General features: G+C 40.5%; 1 protein-coding gene across 4 annotated transcripts in view; it reads left to right on the top strand.

The window, feature by feature from the left end:
- The first annotated feature begins 721 nt into the window (after nucleotides 1-721).
- ZMAT3 (zinc finger matrin-type 3) overlaps nucleotides 722-22,551 on the top strand; it is a 53,882-nt gene continuing 32,052 nt past the window's right edge. For 2 of the 4 annotated variants that reach the window (XM_063602609.1, XM_063602608.1), the window contains exons 1-2: nucleotides 722-977; nucleotides 4,498-4,824. In XM_063602609.1, the coding sequence (XP_063458679.1) occupies nucleotides 4,555-4,824 (270 nt within the window). In that variant the 5' untranslated portion in view covers nucleotides 722-977; nucleotides 4,498-4,554. The remainder of the gene's footprint in view (nucleotides 978-4,497; nucleotides 4,825-22,551) is intronic. The other 2 variants (XM_055110702.3, XM_055110703.3) reach the window with 2 other exon arrangements.

The raw sequence follows: 22,551 nt of genomic DNA, 5'->3' as shown, positions 1-22,551 counted from the left end.
GGGCAGGCAGCCACACTCTTCTTCCTCCATCCTGGGGCGGAAGTGGGGAGAGCAGCAGTTTAAAGGTTCTGTTGCAGCAGTTTAAAGGATCCACTCAGCCGCCTTAACCACCAACCAGCAGGCTAAGGGAGGAACAGAATGAACAATGTTTGGATCCCAATGACTGGAGATGAAAGTTGCAAAAGCTCTGCCCAGGCTTCTACCAAGGATTAACTTTCCAGGGCATCTGCTGAACAGCTCTTCGGGGCTGTCTGCTGAGATTGGCGGCGGGACCTTCCCGCCTCTCACTCGTGCCTTTGTTCCCCACGCCGGCCTAACCCCGCGCCCCTGCGCTCGCGGCCAGGGCACCTGACCCACGCGCCGCCCGCCGGGGATGCGGGAGCCGCCACTGCTACCGCTGCCACCGCTGCCGGGCCTGCTCCGCCAGGCACATGCGCAGTGGCGACGCCGAGCCGGCGCCCTCAGTCTCCTCCTCCACCGCCTCCCGGTTCCGCAGTCACTTCCTGCAGCTGTTTCCCTGTGGGTCGGGTTGGACTGACTTTTGACAGTCAGCCTTCGGCTGCGGAGGGGGCTCGGCGGCGGCCGGCGGAGAAAGTTGCTCCGAGAAGAGGCTGGGTCGAGCTGGGCCAAGCCGGGCGCGCAGGGCGGGCGTCGCGGGCGTCCCGGGCGGACGCGGCGCGGAGACTGCCGGCGCGTCCCGGGGGTTCCGGTAAGTGCGGGCGATTGGGAGCCGCGGAGCTTTCAGGACGAGCCCCTGGAGCGCCGGGGACTAGCGGTTCCTTTCCGATGCTCTTTCCATCTGCCCTCCACGTGACAGGGCTTGCGCTGCTTCTATTTATCAGTTTGCTCGTTTCAGGCATTTCACGTGGACCAGGTGGATCATCTGTGCGTGCAGCTGCCTTGGCCCTCTCAGTTGCCCCCGCCCCGTGGGAGTCGGGGGATTCCATCCTTCGTGATGGCATCCATACCGGGTTGAGGTGCGTGTGTGGGTTCGTGTGTATGCATGCACATCTTAGGAATGTAAGGTGGATGTGGGCGACAATGAACTGTCTGTAGCTTTGATTCAAATCTGTAAACAGTTCTCTAGGATTAGGAACCGTCACAGCGGAGACTGAAAAACATTCGCCAATTCACCAAGGCCTCTTCCCCAGTTTTCTGCGTTCTTTTGAGCCTTCTTTATAGGATACACCTTGCCTCAAGTGATTATTATTATTATTATTATTTTTACTTTTCTCCCTCTCATTCCTTCTTGCTGCGTTCTGATGACCTCTGAGTAATGCTCGCTGCCTTTCCCTCATTTCCAGAATTCCCAATTACGGACTTACCTAGTTTGCTGAGGTGCTGCTAACCTGTTCCTTGATTCTATTCTCTTTCCTCTGTAGATTTCTCCAAATGAGACAAGAGATTGTCTTTAACACAGTATGTGAAGAGTAGGCCCCAGTCCAATCATTAAAACTAAGTATGCTATGACAATTAATTTTCTTTAAACAGGGTACCTTGTGAAGCTTTGATTTTCTTTAATGTCGTCTTAGCTCTTTTCCAAACCAGGACATTAACCAGCATAAATCCTTCATTTATGCCATCGCAAGCATCAAAGTGACTGGTTTTTAAGATTTGAAGAATATTTATGCCAGTCTTCAAATTAGTCCCTTTTAAACCAATGCAACAGTTGAACAGATCTGAGTTGCATGTTTTGGGTCTCTGTATTCCATCATTCATGCATTCACTGAAGACTTGGTTTTATTCATTTTAAGATTTATATTTTATACTAATTTTTGTTTGCAAATGTACTAATATTTGATGCAATTGTCATACATAGATTTTTTTGAGGAGTCGACATTGTGTTGATTGTTAAATATAACAAGAAATAAATTTGGGATATCAAGCTACTCTTTAAAAATTGTAAAGATCAAATGTGATAATGGGTAAATCTGTGTTTGGCAAGAATTTTTTCTTTAAATCAGGTAACTTTATCACCTCTGGTAGGAGGCCTTTTGTGCCTCTGTTCTTTGAGAAGGATCTTTATTTTGAGGGAAACCTGTAGATAACACTGGGGGAGACACATGTTAGAATTTCCTCAAGTGAAAGTGAGCTTTCATAAAACAAGTCCAGACATGCCTAGGCAATTGGTAGCATTTGATTTTCTGTTTATATTGCTGATTTCCTTTATCCAGAGGTTTTGACACCCCCCCTCCACCTTTTCACTAATGAACTAGCAGAATGTTTGTGGCAATTTGACATCAGTAGCTTTTTAACATTATGAATTATTATTATTAGGTAGTTAAACTTTTTAAAAGCTGTTCTTTGTCTACTTAGTTCCGTTTTCTAAAATGACCATATCTGTCTTTGCTTTCTGGACTATCTTTGCTTGATTCAATTAAGAGAAATAATACCATTACAGAGAACCTGACTTTTTAAATGTTAAAACTCTATATTGCTTTTCTTTTATGTTCCCAGAGATATGGGCAGTACACTTCTGCTTAAAAATTAAATAATATTATCATTTTTCTAAATTTTGTGATTAATGAGAAGTATTGTTAAATTCTATGACTAATACTTACGCACTTTGTCCTTAACTACATTATTTTCCCATCACGCTGATTTCCTTTGTTGCCTCCCCACCCCAAATTTCGTCTGAAAGTTGTTACTTGATTTTCAGGTGCTGTGTAGTTATCAAATGTGGTAAAATAGACTTTAACTTTTCAAAATTTACTTGATTCATTTTAGTAATTCTATTATTGCCATAATGTACACATTTCCATTGCAGATGGAAAATTTCAGCAGCTTAAAATAGCCATATTCTATTGACCAAGAGAAGAGGTTTTAATAATACTGTATTGAGAGAGTGGAGGGAATTGTGGATTTTGAAATAAGGATTCTAATTTGGGTTAATTAGAATCTTGGGAACTCAAAGGGTGTACTGTGGTTCATTTTGAGACACTCAGGGTTAGACGGCGCCATCTGGGGGGGAGGCAGGAGACATTATGGATAAAGATTGAAGAGGGAGAGGAACATTTTGGGTCTTTTCTGAGGGAATTATAATAGAGACTATCAGTTACTTGTTAAGAAGGAGGAGGGAAATAGCCTCAAGATTGAGGAACTGGAATTATACTGTGGCTTATGGTGGTGTGATCCATTACTCCATTGGACATTTCCTTGATACCTTATTTTGTGTAGGTAGTTTACCTAGAGAAGGAGGAAAAATTTGGGTTTTACAGGGGACTGATGAATATAATCTAAGGCTGTATGAGGCAGGGCTGTAAACTCAAGAGCTCACAGAGAACAGGCAAGTAACAAGTACAGGCAGCAGCTGAGTGGGGACTGAGGTGTCCCAGAGAAGGCAGGCCTCGCTAGAGGGCACAGTGCCTCTGAGCACTAACTAGCTAATTGCGTCCCATATAGGAATGTGGGCCAAGTGATGCCAGATCATCCTTTTTCAAGAGAAGCCATGAATCTCTTGATTTTTAAATGCTAACAACTAATTCGACTTAAAAAAATGAAAACAAAACTGTATATTCCAAACAGCACATCTGTGGCTGTATGTGGCCCACAGGCTGTTTGCCACCTCTGCTATACATTTGCTCAACTGCTTAAATATTGCTAGTTGATCAGAAGAAACATATTTTATTTATTTCTGTCATACTTTAGGCTACTCCTAGAGTTCCCTGAAATTTTAGCTAGTTCTATAAGTGCTTTAAGAATTCTGCAAGATGATATTCTTTTATTCACTCTTTTTGATATTGGTTGGTTGGAAGATATGTTTGCTAAGATTTTTAGCTGGTGGTCTTTTTATTTTTTTTGAGTCACAGTCTTGCTCTGTCACCCAGGCTGGAGTGCAGTGGCACGATCTCGGCTCACTACCACCTCTGCCTCCCCGGTTCAAGCGATTCTCCTGCCTCAGCCTCCTGAGTAGCTGGGATTACAGGCGCTCGCCACCACACCTGGCTAATTTTTGTATTTTTAGTAGAGACGGGGTTTCACCATGTTGTCTTGAACAGGCTGGTCTCGAACTCCTGACCTCAGGTGATCTGCCCACCTTGGCCTCCCAAAATGCTGGGATTACAGGCGTGAGCCACCACACCTGGACAGCTCGTGGTGTTTTTGTCTGTGCATGATTATCATTAAGAGTGTTTAAGTGTGCCTGAGGGAAGGGGTCTGGACTAGGTGACATTTGATGTCCATTTCAGCCATGTGACTTTTAGATTTAGCCATGGATGCAATGCTGTTAATGTTCACGGGCCAAAGGGATAGCAGTTGGAACTGTGCCAAGCAAAATAAAGCCAAATCTATAAAGCCATTCTCAGTGGAAGGGCACCGTGTTAACATGAATTAACAGGCAGGGGAAGTCTGCTAAATGAGGCCAAAGGAAAGAAGTCCCAAAGATGGGTTTGGAGAAGTAGAAGAAAGGGTCAGATTATGTTGTCATTTACATGTTATCTTGCTGAAGTCTGATTTTCAAGTGAGTTTTTTGTTTCTGTTTTTTTGCTGTTGATTCAGATTTGAAGACCTTGCTTCTCATCACCCACTGGATTATGCCCCAGGCTTTCCTACCCAATGATCCTCTTGCAACACGCCGTGCTTCCTCCACCTAAGCAGCCCTCACCCTCGCCTCCTATGTCAGTGGCCACCAGGTCTACAGGAACCTTGCAGCTTCCACCACAGAAGCCTTTTGGGCAGGAGGCTTCCTTGCCTCTTGCAGGGGAAGAAGAGTTATCGAAGGGAGGGGAGCAAGACTGTGCCCTGGAGGAGCTATGTAAGCCCCTGTACTGCAAACTCTGCAATGTCACCTTGAACTCTGCACAGCAAGCCCAGGCTCATTATCAGGTAAAGGGAGAAAAGAAAACCAGGCATTTAGTGGGGTGAACATTTCAGGGCTCTGGCTATTTAGCAGTTGTCTCTCCAGATATGACTGTGCCTGGAATATCAAGATGGCTTAGAGAACAACTAAGTATGAATTTGTTTGATTAAAAGCCTTATGTTTTTACTTTAAAAATAAGTATCACTTTTTGTAGACTGGATCTCAACCTGTTACACTAAGCTGTGTGGCATGCGATAGCCTACCAGTCTTTGTAGGCAAATGTAAATGATCTATGCTGGCATCTGAACCTGTAGTCTTAAGAAGAACAAGTATTTAAACCACTATTTACCAGCCTGGGTGACAGAGCGAGACTTTGTCTCAGACAAACAAAAAAACCCATGATGTACCGAACTCAATTCAGTGTAAAATTGTTTAGAAGCTAATATAATTTGCATCATTTCGAGGTGACCTCTGTGCATGACTCTTATGCTTTCCATTTTTGACTTCTAACTCTTATATATCCTATCACTGGTAAGGAAAACACAGGTATCTTTTTGTGGTGAGAATAAAATGACATTGCAATATTGAGCCCTATCCTTCATTCATAATAAACATACTCTGATTTATTTTAGCCCATTAGCGTAAACTAATACTGGTTTTTAAGATTTAAAGCTTTCACCTCCATGTTGAATAGCTAGTGGAAAGGACCATTTTAAAGGGTAATATTACCTAAGAACAAATGGAAAATTAAACTTTGGTTAGCAAGAGAGGGTACAATATTTCTTTTTATTCTAGACATTTGTCTGTATACAGTTAAATAATTTCCTTTTTGGAGAAAAGAGACCTGGGAAATAATCAAGGACAAAACCCAGTGAATGATGTCTTCCCGGGTCATCACTGATTTGATTATTTATTATCTGCATGAAAATCTCTAGTAATAAGAGAGTATGGTAGAAGACTGTTACACAGGTGTTTCTTCTGTTGTGCACTATAACTTTCTCCACTTTATTTACTGTGGGTGTTAAGTCTTTTCTGTTTTGTTTTGATCCCAAAGACTGATTATTGTGTTGCTTTTTGATTGTATGTCGGAAGTATTTTGATGGGCAATTGTTTTCTCTGGTATTTAGGGGAAGACATAATATGTTGCCTCCTTTAAGTTCCCATTATGTGGTTTTGTTTTGCCCTCAGGTGCAGAGTTGAGTTAATTATATCTCGCAGCTCTTGACATGTGTCATCATTGGTTCCTAAAGGCCTCTTCTGGTTTTATTTTTACGTTTTCCCCCTTTCCCCAGTATGTACTCTCATCACCTTGCTGTCCAGTACAGTTGTTTGATACAGGGTCTTCCTTTGCCTGTCTTTACCATTCAAGCAGAGTCTGTTAGCATGATTAATCTCAACTCCAAGACTGTATTAGCTTTCTTCATTTATTCCTACGGAATGTTCAGTTTTATAGCCTAAGACTCACTTTGAAAAAAGAAGCCAGGGTTCTAAAGGTTTAATTATTAGCCATATAAAGCCCCTAACAAATCATTAACTTGGGGGCAAACCCACTTGTATGCTATATACATATATAATTATCTTTATTTATTTATTTTTTTTGAGACAGAGTCTCGCTCTGTTGCCCAGGCTGGAGTGCAGTGGCGCGATCTTGGCTCACTGCAGCCCCTGTCTCCGGGGTTCAAGCGATTCTCATGCCTCAGCCTCTCGAGTAGCTGGGATTACAGGCACACACCAGCACACCCAGCTAATTTTTGTATTTTTGGTAGAGATGGAGGTTTGCCATGTTGGCTAGATTCAGCCTCCCAAAGTGCTGGGATTACAGGCGTGAGTGACCTACCGCACCCAGCCTATAATTCCCTTTTAAGGAAGAGTTGTTTACTTTTATGAGGGAAAACTCTCAGGCAGTGTGTAATTTTAACATGTCCATGGATTATACATATACCTTATTTCTTTTTTTCTCCTAATAAAACTTTTTGACTTCATGGACTTTGAAAGGTGCTACTGATGATACATAGAGAAGATTCAGTTTGATGCAAGGTCTTTGGATTATAAGGCTAAAACTAGATAAGCAGAATCAACATTTGTTTTTTTCTTTTATTTTACATTTTTGCGTATGTTCTAAACTATTTAGTTGGCAAGATTAGTAATTATACTTAATTTCAGTTTCCTCAGTGATACAGTGAATAAATAAATTAGAAAATATAAGAAAAGGGAAATACAATTTAGGTAAATTTCTCAAAAATCAGAATTTTTAAGTGGAAAGGTTGAAGGAGAACAGGATGTAATGGGACAATTTAAGCAGCTAAAAACCAGGGTAAAGATGGGAAAGAAAAGAGGCAAGCAAGTAATCAGAAAGTAGGAGCTTACAGAAAATGAAAAGTTTGGGTATAATAAAGTATATTGCTAAGACTTCAGGAGCAAAGATTCGAATGAGACTGATGTTATTGGTAACTCTTAAAGAGAGAAGGTTTTAACAGACAACTAAGGCAAAGCAGTTCATGTGTAAAAATACAGAGCAATTATGTTAGGGTAACATAGAAGAAAGGTAATCTTAGAAGTGAAATCTGGATTTCAATAAGATAGAAATAGTCAAGATGAGAGTGGATAGTGCAAAGTGTAGATCAGAATAATAAACAGAGTGTGAACATAACTCTAGAAGTGGGTGAGCTACCAAAGAAGGAAAGCATAGAAATGTTAGCCAAAAAGATGCATCAGAGGGTGTACATGAATAAGCAGTAATAAAAGAAAGATTACTGAAGACAAGGCTAAGACCAGGCCAGGTGTGGTGCCTCACACCTGTAATTCTAGCACTTTGGGAGGCTGAGGCGGGAAGATAGCTTGCATTCAGGAGTTCAAGACCAGCATGGACAGCATAACAAGACCCTGTCTCTACAAAAATACAAGGAAATTAGCTGGGCATAGTGGCAGACACTTGTAGTCCCAGCTACTCGTGAGGCTGAGACAGGAGGCTCACTTGAGCCTGGGAGATTGAGGCGGCAGTGAGCTATAATCATGCCACTGCACTCCAGCAAACAAAGACAACAACAAAAAACACACAAAAAAGAGAAGGATAAGACCAATGAGTAAGGCTTACCAAGCACAGGAATAAGTAGAATGCCAATGATTGTAGACTAATAAAGTGGTTTAGGATTAAATGAGATGATGGATGTAAAATTTTATTTCAAGACTAAAAACTTACTAATTTTTAATACAGAGCATTACCAAGCTGTACCTTCATTATTTCAGTTATGTGTGAGATAAAATGGGTCACGGGTAGCCTGTTTATGAGCTAGAAACACATTTGTGTGAAGTGATAAATCACTGTGATTACATTACTCAAAACTTTTTAGTCAGTTGATGCCATTGTTGAAATCGTGGAGTTTCAGATTGCCTCGGGTATTGTAAACAATGGTGGTTATACTAGAGCCGGACTGTATCATGTGCCAGTAATCCAGGACACGCAGTGGAAACTGCCCAATAAATACTTCCCTTTAAGCTCACTAGCGTTTTTTCCTGACATCCCAGTGTTCCCAAGCTGGGGCTACCTTAGCAGTGACCCATGTGTATCTGTAGTAATCACAGATTTAGTTTTATTCCAAGGACTTTTTAAAACTGGTCAGTTGGCTTCAAAACATCATCAGCTATTGTTTTATTTTTAATGAAGCCATCAAATATTATATTCTTAAAATTAGGGCTTTGGGTATAACTTAATTTAAAATCCAATCTTTGGAGGAGAAACATATTTTCATTTTATTAAAGTCTATCTGCAGGCTTCAGGTTACTTAGGGCAAGGCTGGCATGGGGTAACATACCACTGTTTCATCAGCATAAATGCTCAGAGGAAGAATTGCTTTAGCAGGGAAGGTTATTAACAGAAATAAAGAAAAGCAAAAAGCACGGATGAATTTTGCTAAGGCATCCACAGTTTAAAGTCACCAGTTTATTTGCTAATTTGCATGTATATATTTAAAAAGATCTACTTACTCAAAGTACATTTATAAAATTTGTCATAAACATGGCTTTCTATTAGTAATAGTTAGTGGCCAAACAGCAACCGACCATGAATTAGATTGATTAGAGAAAGAGAACACAGGTGAAAGAATAGTTTTAGAATTAGGATGCTGAGTGTAGTGGTCTTAATTCATAATTCATAATGAAGAGAATGCTATTAGATTTTTCCCAAAATTTAAAGCACTGATTTTGGCACTTACATTTTAATATTGGTCACCCAGGTTTGGATCAGTGAATTAAATCTCAGCTAATTTTCATGTATTCAAAATTCTCCTATCTGATTTTTTTCCAAATGGACTTGCAGTGGACTGAGAATGGCCAAAACACACTTCAGATTTGGTTTTAATGCACGTGCTTTACACGTGGCATATATGCTTTGGAATCTAACAACTTTGGGCTAGGATCTTGGCTCAGTTACTTTAGGCAAGACACTGAATCTCTCTTTATTCAATATCTGTAAAGTAGGGGTCATTGTACTTCCTCTGCAGGATTGTGAGACTTGCGTATGTTATCTTAATAAATGCTGGTTGATTGAAATAGGTTGCTATTGTTTAGAAGTGTTTGGGTCTCAAATGAGCAGAATGAGATGGTACACAGCTGTCTTACTGTTGTTACTACCTTGATAGTAACTTGCTGTAGGACCTTGTGTAAATAAGCAAAACTTTGTTTTCCTTGATTGTTCTCCCGAGATAGTCTTTTAGATCCAGATACCAGGTTACCTTAAAAGATTCTCATGAAGAATAATTCAACCAACAAATGAGGCAAAATAAAATGATTTTCAAATGTAAATATGCTTTCAACCATACTACTCGTCTGTCAGCTTAGTCCGTTTACCCAATAATCAATCCTTGTTGGTTTTCTTGTTCTGCTCTCTGAAATCACCAGCTCTGTAGGCTTTTCTAGCTCTTGCTTTGATCACTTTAGAGGACAGAAGCTCTCTGTGATCCTGCCAGTTTTTTGCCTCCTCCTCTAGTCTACCCCTACCTCATTTCTTCTTATTTTGAAATGATAGATACCCTTTCTTTTGTCCAAGTTTGATTCCTCATCCTGTTTTCTGGATTTCTTCACCTTTTCACCTCAATCAAAAACTATGCCCAAGTCTTTTCTATATAAATAAAAATAGCAGCAGCAACCTTCTGTTTACTTTTAATCCCTTCTATTAGCAACCTTTCTCCTCTCCTCTCCTGTCCTTAGCATTCTGCAGGTAGAATTGTTCTCTTCAGGTCTTTATTTCCCATTCATTCCTCAGCCCACTGTACTCTGATTTCCATTCCTATAGGCCACTGAAATGGTCCTTTCCAGTGTCACCATGATCTTACAGGCCAAATCTAACTCCTTCTCACTTGACCCCTTTGTAGCATTAGCCAATGGTAACAACTTTCTCCTAAAAAAATTTAAAAATATTTTTATTTAAAATAATGCCTGAGGAACCAAAGGATTTATAATGAAAAGTAGTAATCACCTGTTCTCCACCCATTCCCTACCTTTTTTTCCCTCTCCATTCTCTTCTCCTTTCTGACTCCCAACTTGAGCTGGCTATAGTTTTACTTTGACACTGTCAAGATTGATCACATTTTATCCATTCTGTCATCAAATTAAGTTTTCCATGCTCTATTTGCAGGTTGATGCCAATTGTTGAAAATTAACATTGAGTTTTTGCATTATTGTGAATAGGGAATTTTGCACTATTATGAGTGGGGAAATATTGTTCACTGCAGAGCTGTTTCCTTCCCTGTATTTCCAGTGTCATGATCCCATGCTACTCACAAGAGATGTTCAAATAGGTAACCCTTTCCTGAATGCCACCAGTTGCTCAAAATTGTGTCTATTTTAGTTTGCTTCATATGTGGATTATAACTTTGAAATAACTTTTTGTTTTTCTGGTACTTAAAAAAAAAACTAGAGAAGAATCTTAAGCCTTTCAAAAAAGGTATTAGCATCTCAATCTTTCTTTATATTGCTTACAACTCATTTCATTTATCTTCATGAAACCTACTGTTTTGTGACTCTGATTTTGACTAGTTGTTCTAATTTGGATTAGTTGTTCCATATTTGAATCACTACTTCATTGTGTAGGTTTTGTATTTCCCGGAGATTTTAGTTGCTTTTCTTCTCCCCTCTTTTTCTTGCATTATATTTTTCATATTATCGTTCTCCCCTCCATCCCTAAATCTCAACCCCACTATTTATTGTGTGGAATTTTCCTTTTATCCTAGATCCCTCTATCTCCTTGCTCCATTTTCAGCTGGTGTCTGTTGGGTTTGCTGGACAGCTTTGTCAGCTTTGGACTTACCTCTCTTTAGGTTGGATCACTATTTTCTAAATATATATTTTCTTTTTTAAATCTTGTTTTGTTGGAGTATATTGTCACATTAAGGAAGAAAGAATGAATATAAATGTACAACACATTTTTTTTTCTTGAAATAAAATGAGGGAGTAATGGGAAATAATTTTTTTGAGCCCTTGCGTTTCTAAAAAATGTTTGCATTGTGCCTTCATGTTTGACAGTTCAGTTCCAGGTTGAAAATTATTTTTCTTTGGAACGTTAACAGCTGCCCTCTATTTTCTGTTTTTATCTAATGTTGCTGAAGAGAAATCTTCTGAATCTTATTCTTTTGTTGGTGACCTGTTTTAATTTTGTGTCTTTCTTTTTTTTCCCCTGGAAGCTTTTAGGCTCTCCCTTTTATCCTTGTAGTCTGAGATCTGACAATGATAGTTGTGTCTAGTTTTCCCCAGGATACTTTTTCATTTGTCCTGGTCAGCACTAGTAGATCCTTTCAGTTTGTGTACTTCTGTTTCTCTTGCTCTGGAGAATTTAAAAAATATATATATTTTTGAGACAGAGTCTCACTCTGTCACCCAGGTTAGAGGGCAGTGGTGTAGTCTCAACTCACTGCAACTTCTGCCTCCTGTGTTTAAGCGATTCTCCTGTCTCAGCCACCTGAGTAGCTGGGATTACAGGTGCCTGCCACCACGCCCAGCTAATTTTTTTGTATTTTTAGTAGAGGCAGGGTTTCACCACGTTGGCCAGGCTGGTGTCGAACTCCTGACCTCAGATGGTCCACCTGCCTTGGTCTCCCAAAAAAAAAAAATTCTTTCTTAGTTACTATTCTCCAGATTTTTTTGTCTTTCCTTCTAGGAATCCTGTTAGCTATTGTCATGGTTCTGCTTGATTGATTCTTTTTTATTTTTCTAGCTTTATTGAAGTATAATTGATGGATAGATACTTTATATTGTCTCTGCTATCTTTTATCATTCTTTTTTTGTTTTAATTTGAGACATGTTCTTGACTTCTAATCTCATATTGAATTTTTTTTTTGCAGTTGCAAGATTTAATAGAGTGAAATAGAGTGAAAACAGAGCTCCCATACAAAGGGAGGGGACCCAAAGAGGGTTGCTGTTGCTGGCTCGAATGCCTGGGTTTATATCCCGATCATTGTCCCTCCCACTGTGCTCTCAGGCAATAGATGATTGGCTATTTCTTCACCTCCTGTTTTGCCTAATTAGCATTTTAGTGAGCTCTCTTACTGGTCGGGTGTGAGCTAAGTTGCAAGCCCTGTGTTTAAAGGTGGACACGGTCACCTTCCCAGCTAGGCTTAGGGATTCTTAGTCGACCTAGGAAATCCAGCTAGTCCTGTCTCTCAGTCCCCCCTCTCAACAGGAAAACTCAAGTGCTGTTGGGGAGGTTGGCCGACAACCACTCTAACTACTTCCTGCTGAATCAGGGCATAGTAGAGGTTGTGCAGTTGAGATTTCCTCTGGAGGGGTGTCTTCGATGTCATTAACATCGGAGAATGAGCTAGCAGGCTGGTCCAGGGGTCCATGGTAGATTTTAGTCATGGACTGCATCTGGGGCTCCATTTGAAGAACCATTTGTAGTTTTACAGCCTCGATTCTGGAAGAGACAAACTTAACAAGGAGGTTAAAGATACAGGGATTGAAATGTATGGCCTGCAGTGCAGGGGATTATTTCTTTGGCACACTTCACAGGCCCTGACTATCTGCTTGATAGTTTTGAAAAGGCCTGGTCCAGTAAATAATGCTTTGGCCCTCTGATGGGTGCTATCAATGCCTAAGTGAAAGGTTTGGTGAAGGGTTTTAAGTAATTTCCATTGGTTAGCTGCAGGCAAAAGTATTTTTCCTTCTTCAGTGGCTAGCCATCCTGAGGGGAGGAAATGATGTCCCTGTGAGGTTCCCCATTCTATTTCTTCTTCTGAGTAGTGGGGCTTGGTTTCCTGGAGGGGATTACCCCATACTAGGGGTCCTTCTATAAGCATTTCTAATGGAGGGTCCTGCATTGAAGCTCTTTTGGCTTCAATATCCACTTGGCATTTCCCTTCTATTTCCCTTTCCTTTCCTTTCTGACGACCCCAGCAGTGTAAGACTGCCACCTCTTTAGGCTTCTGTACAGCCAATAATAATCTCCTAATGGCTTCCTGCTGTTTGATAGGTGTTCCCTTGGAAGTTAGGAATTCCCTTTCTCTGCATATTGCTGCATAGGCATGGAGGACTAGGTAGGTATACTTAAGAGTCTGTATATATATTTACCCTTTTTCCTTCTCCTAATTCTAGTGCCCAAGTGAGGGCTATTAGTTCTGCCAGCTGAGCACTAGTTCCTGGAGTGAGGGAATTACTTTCAAGTATTCCATTATCACTGACCACTGCATACCTTACTCTTCGAAGTCCTTTTTCTACAAAGGAACTTCCATCAGTATACAAGTTGATGTTGGGATCAGTCAAGGGAACCTCTAAAAGGTCCCCTCGAGTGGCATAGGTTTGAGCAATTACTTGTTGACAGTTATGTTCTATCTTTTCTTCATTGTCTGGAAGAAATGTGGCTGGGTTGAGTTGCACAAGTGCACAGTCGCAGCACTGGCCCTTCAAGTAATACAGCCTGATATTTAAGTAAACGGTTGTCTGACAGCAAGTCTTCTTTAGCAGTGAGTATGCCGTTCACATCATGTCCACACAGTAAGATCTCTTCCCTGTGTTATTTTAACTGCTTCAGATACTAAGACTGCTACTGCCACCACTACCTGTAAACAATGAGGCTAACCCTTTGCCACTACATCAATTTCCTTACTCAGGTATACCACGGGTTGCAAGCTCATCCCTCGGACCTGTGTAAGGACTCCTAGAGCTATTCCTGTTTTTTCTGTGACATATAAAGAAAAATCTTGTCCTGTTGGCAAGCTTAACACTGGGGCTTGGGTTAGGGCCTTCGTTAGGTCCTAGAAAGCTACTTCCGCTTCAGGTGTCCATCTTACTAAATGGGTATTGGCTTTCTGAGTTTCCTTAATTAGTGTATAGAATGTTCTGGGTATTTCACCATACCTGGGAATCCATATTCGGCAGAAACCTGTTAAGGAACCCTATTAGTTGCTTTAGGGTTTTGGGATGAGGATAAGCCAGTATAGGCTGGATACGTTCCTCACTGAGGGCCCTGGTGCCTTTGGATAATTTTAGCCGTAAGTATTTAACCTGCTGTGAGCAGAGCTGAGCCTTTGGTTTGGAAACCTTGTAGCCACAGGTAGTGAGGAAATTTAAGAGTGCTTGGGTGGCTTGATGGCACAAGGTTTCTGAATGGGCAGCTAAAAGTAAATCATCCACGTACCGAAGGACAGGAGTGTCCAGGTATTATGAGAATTGGCTCAAGTCTTGGGCTAATGCCTGGCCAGATAGATGGGGGCTATCCCTCAACCCTTAGGGTAAAACAGTCCAGGTGAGTTGAGACACTGGGTTCCAAGGATCTTCAAAAGCAAACAAGAATTGACAGTCAGGATGTACAGGGATGCAAAAAAGGCATCCTTAAGGTCCAGGACTGTAAACCACTCTGCTTCCTCTGGTATTTGGGAAAGCAGAGTATAAGGGTTAGGTACAGCTGGGTATAGAGGGACAGCGGCCTCATTGATAATCCTGAGATCTTGCACTAACTTCCACTGTCTGTTAGGTTTCTGTACTCCTAAAATTGGAGTATTGCAGGGGCTATTGCATGGTTTTACTAGGCCTTGGGCTTTTAGGTCCTTAACAATCTTTTGGAGTCCTCGTTGGGCCTCGGGTCTAAGGGGGTACTGCTTTTGGTAGGGAAAGGACGCGGAATCCTTTAGTTTAACTTGAACTGGACAGGCATTCTTTGCTCATCCATATTGTCCTTTTGTTGCCCAGACTTCAGGATTAATTCCTTCCTCAAGCTGGGGACAACAAACGGGTGTTCCTTCTCCTATGTTCAGGTGTATAATGGCCCCTGCTTTTGCTAGAATGTCTGTCCCTAACAAAGGAGTGGGGCTTTCAGGCATAATTAGAAAAACATGTGAAAAGAGTAAAGTTCCCCGTCACAACTTAGTGGCTGGGAGAAGTATCTAGTGACTGGCTGTCCTAGGACCCCTTGGATAGTGACAGATCTGGAGGACAGTTGTCTGGGACAGGAGAGTAAGACTGAGAAGGCTGCGCCAGTGTCCAGGAGACAGTTAACCTCCTGGCTCTCAATGGTCAAGCATACCTGGGGCTCTGTGAGGGTGATGGCATGGGCTGGCGCTTGCCCCGGGCACCCTCAGTCCTGCTGCTGGATCATCTGGTTAATGGCTTCTGACTCAGAGTATCTTCATCCCCTGGGGCAGTGGGCCTTCCAGTGATTCCCTTGACGTAAGGGGCATGGACAAGGGGGCGGCTTATTTCTACTTGGATAATCTTTTTTAAAGTGTCCTTGTAGACCGCACTGGAAGCCAGCCCTATTAGACATTTGATTTGCCCAGCTTTTCCCTTTTCCAGAGGCTCCAAAGTCCGCTTGCCTGAGGGTCATGACTAAAGCGGTGGACCCCCTTTTTTTTTTATCCCGTTTGTCCCGTTTCGCCTGCTCCTCCTGATCTCTATTATAAAAAACTGAGGCTGCCAAGTTAAATAGGGTTTCTAAGTTCTGCTCCGGGCCTAAGGCAGACTTTTGAAGTTTTTTCTAATGTCTGCAGCTGACTGAGTGATAAGCTTATCCTTTAAGATTAGTTGGCCTTCAATAGAGTCAGGTGACAGGGAGGTATGCTTCCTCAATGCCTCCCTTAGTCTGTCCAGGAAAGCAGTAGGATTTTCTTCCTTTCCCTGTGTTATAGTGGACATCATTGAGTAATTCATAGGCTTCTTCCTAGTTTTCCTTAGTCCTTCTAGCACGCAAGTTAGCAAATGTTTGTGGCACCAATCTCCATGTTCTGATTCTGTGTCCCAATGAGGGTCTACACTGGGAACTGCCTGCTGGCCTGTGGGAGTTGTTCTTTCCTCTGTTGTCATCCTATTGTTGACCTGACTGAGATACCAAAGATCGCCAAACTCTCGGGCTGCAGTTACAGCGGCACTTCTCTCATTTGGGGTTAGTGTCTGATTTAGTAGTAACATTATCTCTCTCCATGTCAGATCAAAGGATTGTCCTAACCCTTGTAAAACATCAATATAGCCGTCAGGGTTATCTGAGAATTTACCTAGGTCTATTTTAATTTGCTTTAAGTCTGAGAGAGAAAAAGGTACAGGCACTCTGGCTGGGCCGAATTCTCCTCCTCCCACTGCTTGGAGGGGGCATAATTGGGGAATATTGGCACTCTTTGGTTCATTGTTTACCCCTTTGTCTATCTCCTTTTGGACCGTTTGGGTTAAAGGGGGGGTCCTTATTAGTTGAGGAAGGAGTCGGGGGGGGGGACGCTGGGGTAGGGAGGTGGACTCTGAGGGCTTCCTGTAGGGCATAAACCACACTTTTTACATAATTGTGAGTTGTCTCTTAATGAAAAGAAAGTTTGCCCTCCTTTCTACAGAAGAGGTCTAGCTGTAAGATGATGTTATAATTTATACTTCCCTCAGGAGGCCAGGTTTCTCTCCCTTGAAGAGGATATTGTGGCCAGGCGGTACTGCAGAAGAATGTAAATCGTTTCTTTCTTAGCGTCTGAGTGTCAAATTGGTCCCAATTCTCCAGAATACATCTTAGGGGCGTTTTTGCCTTGGGGGGAATGTTTCCCATCGCTTTGGAGGTCCCTTCGTGGTTGCCAAAATGTTACTGGGGGGTCCTTGCTCCCAGAGCTCCCAAGATGGCGGCGGGCCACTTCCAAGATGGTGGCAAGCCTCGTGTTCTCTGACCTGGGGTTCTTGGCCTCACGGATTCCAAGGAATGGAATCTTGGGCCATGTGGTGAGTATTATAGCTCTATTAGAAGCCGTGGGTCATGGAAGAGAACCATGGAACCCAGTGACTAGTGTTCAGCTCAATTAGGATGAACCCGGGCACTTAGCCGTGTGGGAACAATGGCAAGCCTTTAGCCCAATTGGGAGCAGCAATGGGCGCCTTGCTGGATCAGGAGCACAGTGGACACCCTGCTGGATCCGGAGGCATGGAAGTCGCCGGCGGGTCTGCGATGGCGGCAAGCAGCAGTGTTGGACGGCGAGCGAAAGCTCTGCTCCAGCCGTAACAAACACGGACCAGAAGAGTGCAGTTGCAAGATTTAATAGAGTGAAATAGAGTGAGAACAGAGCTCCCATACAAAGGGAGGGGACCCAAAGAGGGTAGCCTCATATTGAATTTTTTAATTTGACAGTCATATTTTTAATTTTTAAATTTTAATGTTACATTTCAAACATTAACATTTTACATAATTACAGTACAATTGTCAAAATCAGGAAATTAACACAGATTTAAATAAATAAGACTTCTAGATTTTTTATTCTCAATTCATAGCATCTGTTTTATAGGATATTAAGAACCTGAAATCACGGACTTTGGGGTCAGACTAGTATTTGATGTTGTGGTCTTACTACTCGCTAGATGTATGATATCGAAAACATTTCCTAACCCTTCTCTGCCTCATGAAGAAGGAGATGATGATGAGGAGGATGATACTAATAATACCTGCATGTTAGTATGTGTGGGGCATTTAGAATAGTTCCTGGTACCTGAGATAGTCCTTGACAGTGTTGAGTGGTCCCAAGGTGCAGTGGAACCAGATTGTCCCAGCTCTGCATTGGACAATTGTGGCATTGGCCGAGTTTTATTTTTATTTTATCAACATTTTAGTTTGAATTATTTTAGACTTACAAAACAGTTCCAAAAGTAGTACAAATAATTCCTGTATGCACCTTATTCAGACTCCCCAAACATTAACATTTTACATAACTACAGTATAGTTGTCAAAATCAGGAATTTAACACAGATTCAAATGATATTGTTTAATCTATATACTGTTTACATTTCATTAATTGTGTACTAATGGCCTTTCCCTGGTTCTAGTTATTTAATCCAGGATGAAATTTCGCAGGTAGTTTTCATGTCTCCTTTAATTTGGATAGGTCCTTGGTTTTTCTTTGCTTTTTGTCATCTTGCCATTTTTGAAGGGTTGTTTTGTAGACTGTCCCAAATTTGGGCTTGTTTGATGTTTGATTAAATTCAGGTTATGTGTTTTTTAGCAGGAATACCACAGAAATGATACTGTGTTCTTCCTAGTGTGTCATATCAAGAAGGATGTGATGTGAATATCTTGTATTACTGGTGCTGTTAACTCTGATCACTTGTTTAAGCTACTGCCTGCCATGGTTCTCCTTTGCAAAGTTACTCTTTTTCTTTTTGTGTTCAACAAATGTTATATGGGGAGGTGCTTTAAGACTGTGAATATTTTATTTCTCATCATAGTTTTGGTCAGTGATGATTCTTGTCTGCAATAACTATTACTGTGGCATTTGCCAAATGGTGATTTTTCTGTTTTAATCATTTCTTCTAAGCTTGTTACTTGGAATTTTACTTTAAGAAAGATCTTTCCCATTTTTGCATTTATTTATTCAGTTATTTATATTACTGGGGATTTATGGATTCTAATTTTATAGATATTCTATATCTATATCTATAGATATAAATTATCTCTATATAGAATATAGATATTTTATAGATATATTTTATATCTATAGAATTTTATATCTAGATATATTTTATATCTATAGATATTCTATATCTATACCTATATTCTAATTTTATTTATTTTGATTTATTTTATTTTATTTTTTTGAGACAGAGTCTTGCTCTGTCACCGAGGCTGGAGTGCAGTGGCACAATCTCCGCTCACTGCAACCTCCGCCTCCTGGGCTCAAGCGATTCTCCTGCCTTAGTCTCCTGAGTAGCTGGGATTACAGATGCCCGCCACTGTGCCTGGCTAATTTTTGTATTTTTAGTAGAGACGGGGTTTCACCATGTTGGCCAGGCTGATCTTGAACTCCTGACCTCATGTGATCCGCCCGCCTGGGCCTTTCAAAGTGCTGGGATGACAGGTGTGAGCCACCGCGCCTGGCCTAGGTTGCTGCAAATGCCATTATTTCGTTCCTTTTTATGGCTTAGTATTCCATAGTATATATTAATATATGCCACATTTTCTTTATCCACACGTTGATTGATGGGCATATTTTTTCAGTTGCAAATTGTGCTGGTATAAATGTGTGCACAAGTATCTTTTTCGTGTAATGACTTCTTTTCCTGTGGGTAGATACCCTGGAGAGGGATTGCTGGATCAAATGGTAGATCTACTTTTAGTTCTTTAAGGAAGGAATCTCCACACTGTTTTCCATGGTGGTTGTACTATTTTACATTCCTAACAATAGTGTAAAAGTGTTCCCTTTCGACCACATCCATGCCAACATCTATTATTTTTTGAGTTTTTGATTATGGCCATTCTTGCAGGAGTAAGGTGGTATCATGTTGTAGTTTTGATTTGCATTTCTCTGATAATTAGTGATGTTGAGCATTTTTTTCATATGTTTATTGCCCATTTGTATATCTTCTTTTGAGAATTGTCTATTCATGTCCTTAGGCCACTTTTTGATGGTATTGTTTGTTTTTTGTTGCTGATTTGTTTGAATTCCTTGTAGACTGGATATTAGTTCTTTGTTGGATGTATAGATTGCAAAAATTTTCTCCTACTCTATGGGTTGTCTGTTTACTCTGCTGATTATTTCTTTTGCTGTGCAGCAGCTTTTTAGTTTAATTAAATCTCATCTATTTATCTTTATCTTGTTGAAGTCTTTGCTTAAGTCAATGTCTAGAAGAGTTTTTCCAATGTTCTAGAATTTTTATGGTTTCAGGTTTTAGATTTAAGTCTTTGGTCCATCTCTAGTTGATTTTTGTATAAGGTGAGAGATGAGGATCCAGTTTCATTATTCTACGTGCGACTTGCCAATTATCTCAGCACCATTTGTTCAATAGAGTGTCCTTTCCCCACTTTATGTTTTTGTTTGTTTTGTTGAAGATCAGTTGACCGTAAGTATTTGGCTTTATTTCTGGGTTCTCTATTCTGTTTTGTTGGTCTAAATGCCTGTTTTTATACCAGTACCATGCTGTTTTGGTGACTGTAGCCGTATGCTATAGTTTGAAGTCAGGTAATGTAAGACCTCTAGATTTGTTCTTTTTGCTTAGTCTTGCTTTGGCTATGCAGGCTCTTTTTTGGTTCCATATAAATTTTTTTCTAGTTCTGTGAAGAATGATGATGGTATTTTGATGAGAATTGCATTGAATTTGATGATGGTATTTTGATGGGAATTGCATTGAATTTGTGGATTGCTTTTTGCAGTATGGTCATTTTCACAACATTGATTCTACCCATCATGAGCATGGTTTGTGTTTCCATTTGTTTGTGTCATCTGTTATTTCTTTCAGCAGTGTTTTGTACTTTTCTTTGTAGAGGTCTTTCAGCTCTTTGGTTAAGTATATTCCTATGTATTTTATTTTTTTTTTTTGTAGGTATTGTAAAAGGGGCTGAGTTCTTGATTTGATTCTCTGCTTGGTAGCTGTTGGTGTATAGTGGTGTATAGCAGAGCTACTGATTTGTATATATTAATTTTGTATCCTAAAACTTTGCTGAATTCATTTACCAGTACCAGAAGCTTTTTGGATAAGTCTTTAGGATTTTCTAGATACACAATCATTTTCATTAGCAAACAGTGACAGTTTGACTTCCTCTTTATTGATTTGGATGCCCTTTATTTCTTTCTCTTGTCTGATTGCTCTGGCTAGGACTTCCAGTACTAGGGTGAATAGAAGTGGTGAAAGTGGGCATCCTTGTGTTGCTCCAGTTCTCAGGGGGAATGCTTTCAACTTTTCCGCATTCAGTATAATGTTGGCTGTGGGTTTGTCATAGATGGCTTTTATTACCTTAAGGTGTGTTTCTTCTATGCTGATTTTGCTGAGGGTTTTAACCATAAAGGGATGCTGGATTTTGTCAAATGCTTTTTCTGTGTCTATTGAGGTGATCATATGATTTTTGTTTTTAATTCTTTTATGTAGTGTATCACATTTATTGACTTGAGGATGTTAAACCATCCCTAGATGTAAAACCATCCCTAAATCCCTGGTGTGAAACCCACTTGATCATGGTGGATTATCTTTTTGATATGCTGTTGGATTTGCTTAGCTAGTATTTTATTGAGGATTTTTGCATCTGTGTTCATCAGGGATATTGGTCTGTAGTTTTCTTTTATTTGGAATATCCTTTCCTGGTTTTGGTGTTAGGGTGATATGGACTTCATAGAATGATTTCGGGAGGATTCCCTCTTTCTTTGTCTTTTGGAGTAGTGTCAGTAGGATTGGTACCAGTTCTTCTTTGAATGTCTGATAGAATTCAGCTGTGCATCTTTCTGGTCTTGGACTTTTTTTTTTTTGTTGGTAACTTTTTAATTACCATTGCAATCTTGCTGCTTGTTATTGGTCTGTTCAGTTTCTATGTATTCTTGGTTTAATCTAGGAGGGTTGTATATTTCTACCCATCTCCTTTAGGTTTTCTAGTTTATGCACATAAAGGTGTTCATAATAGCCTTGAATGATTTTTTGTATTTCTGTGGTATTTGTTGTAATATCTCCCATTTCATTTCTAATTGAGCTTATTTGGATTTTCTCTCTTATTTTCTTGGCTAACCTCAATAATCGTTTATCAGTTTTATTTATCTTGTCAAAAAACCAACCTTTTGTTTCACTTAATCTTTTGTATTTTTTTTGTTTCAATTTCATTTAGTTCTGTTCTGATCTTGACTATTTCTTTTCTTCTGCTGGGTTTGGGTTTGGATTGTTTTGTTTCTCCAGTTCTGTGAGGTGTGACCTTACATTGTCTATTTGTGTTCTTTTAGGCTTGGCTTTTTTTTTTTTTTTTTTGAGACGGAGTCTTGCTCTGTCACCCAGACTAGAGTGCAGTGGCGCGATCTTGTCTTACTGCCAGCTCTGCCTCCCAGGTTCATGCCATTCTCCTGCCTCAGCCTCCCGAGTAGCTGAGACTACAGGCGCCCACCACCACGCCCGGCTAATTTTTTGTATTTTTAGTAGAGACGTGGTTTCACCATGTTAGCCAGGATGGTCTTGATCTCTTGACCTCCTGATCCGCCTGCCTTGGCCTCCCAAAGTGCTGGGATTACAGGCATGAGCAACCATGCCCAGCCCCTTTCAAACTTTTTGATGTAGGCAGTTAATGCTATTAGCACTGCCTTTGCTGTATCACAGAGGTTTTCATAGGTTGTGTCACTATTATCGTTCAGTTCAAATAATTTTTTAATTTCCATCTTGATTTTATTGTTGACCCAACAATCATTCAGGAGCAGGTTATTTAATTTCCATGTATTCGCATGGTTTTGAGGGTTTCTTTTGGAGTTGATTTCCAATTTTATTCCACTGTGGTCTGAGAAGGTACTTGCTATAAGTTCGATTTTCTTAAATTTGTTGAGACTTGTTTTGTGGCTATCATATGGTCTATCTTG

This window comes from Pan paniscus, chromosome 2 (assembly GCF_029289425.2).
Source record: "Pan paniscus chromosome 2, NHGRI_mPanPan1-v2.0_pri, whole genome shotgun sequence".
Lineage (NCBI taxonomy): Eukaryota > Metazoa > Chordata > Mammalia > Primates > Hominidae > Pan > Pan paniscus.
Note: the sequence above shows the minus strand (reverse complement) of the source record. Positions and strands in the feature narration are given on the sequence as shown.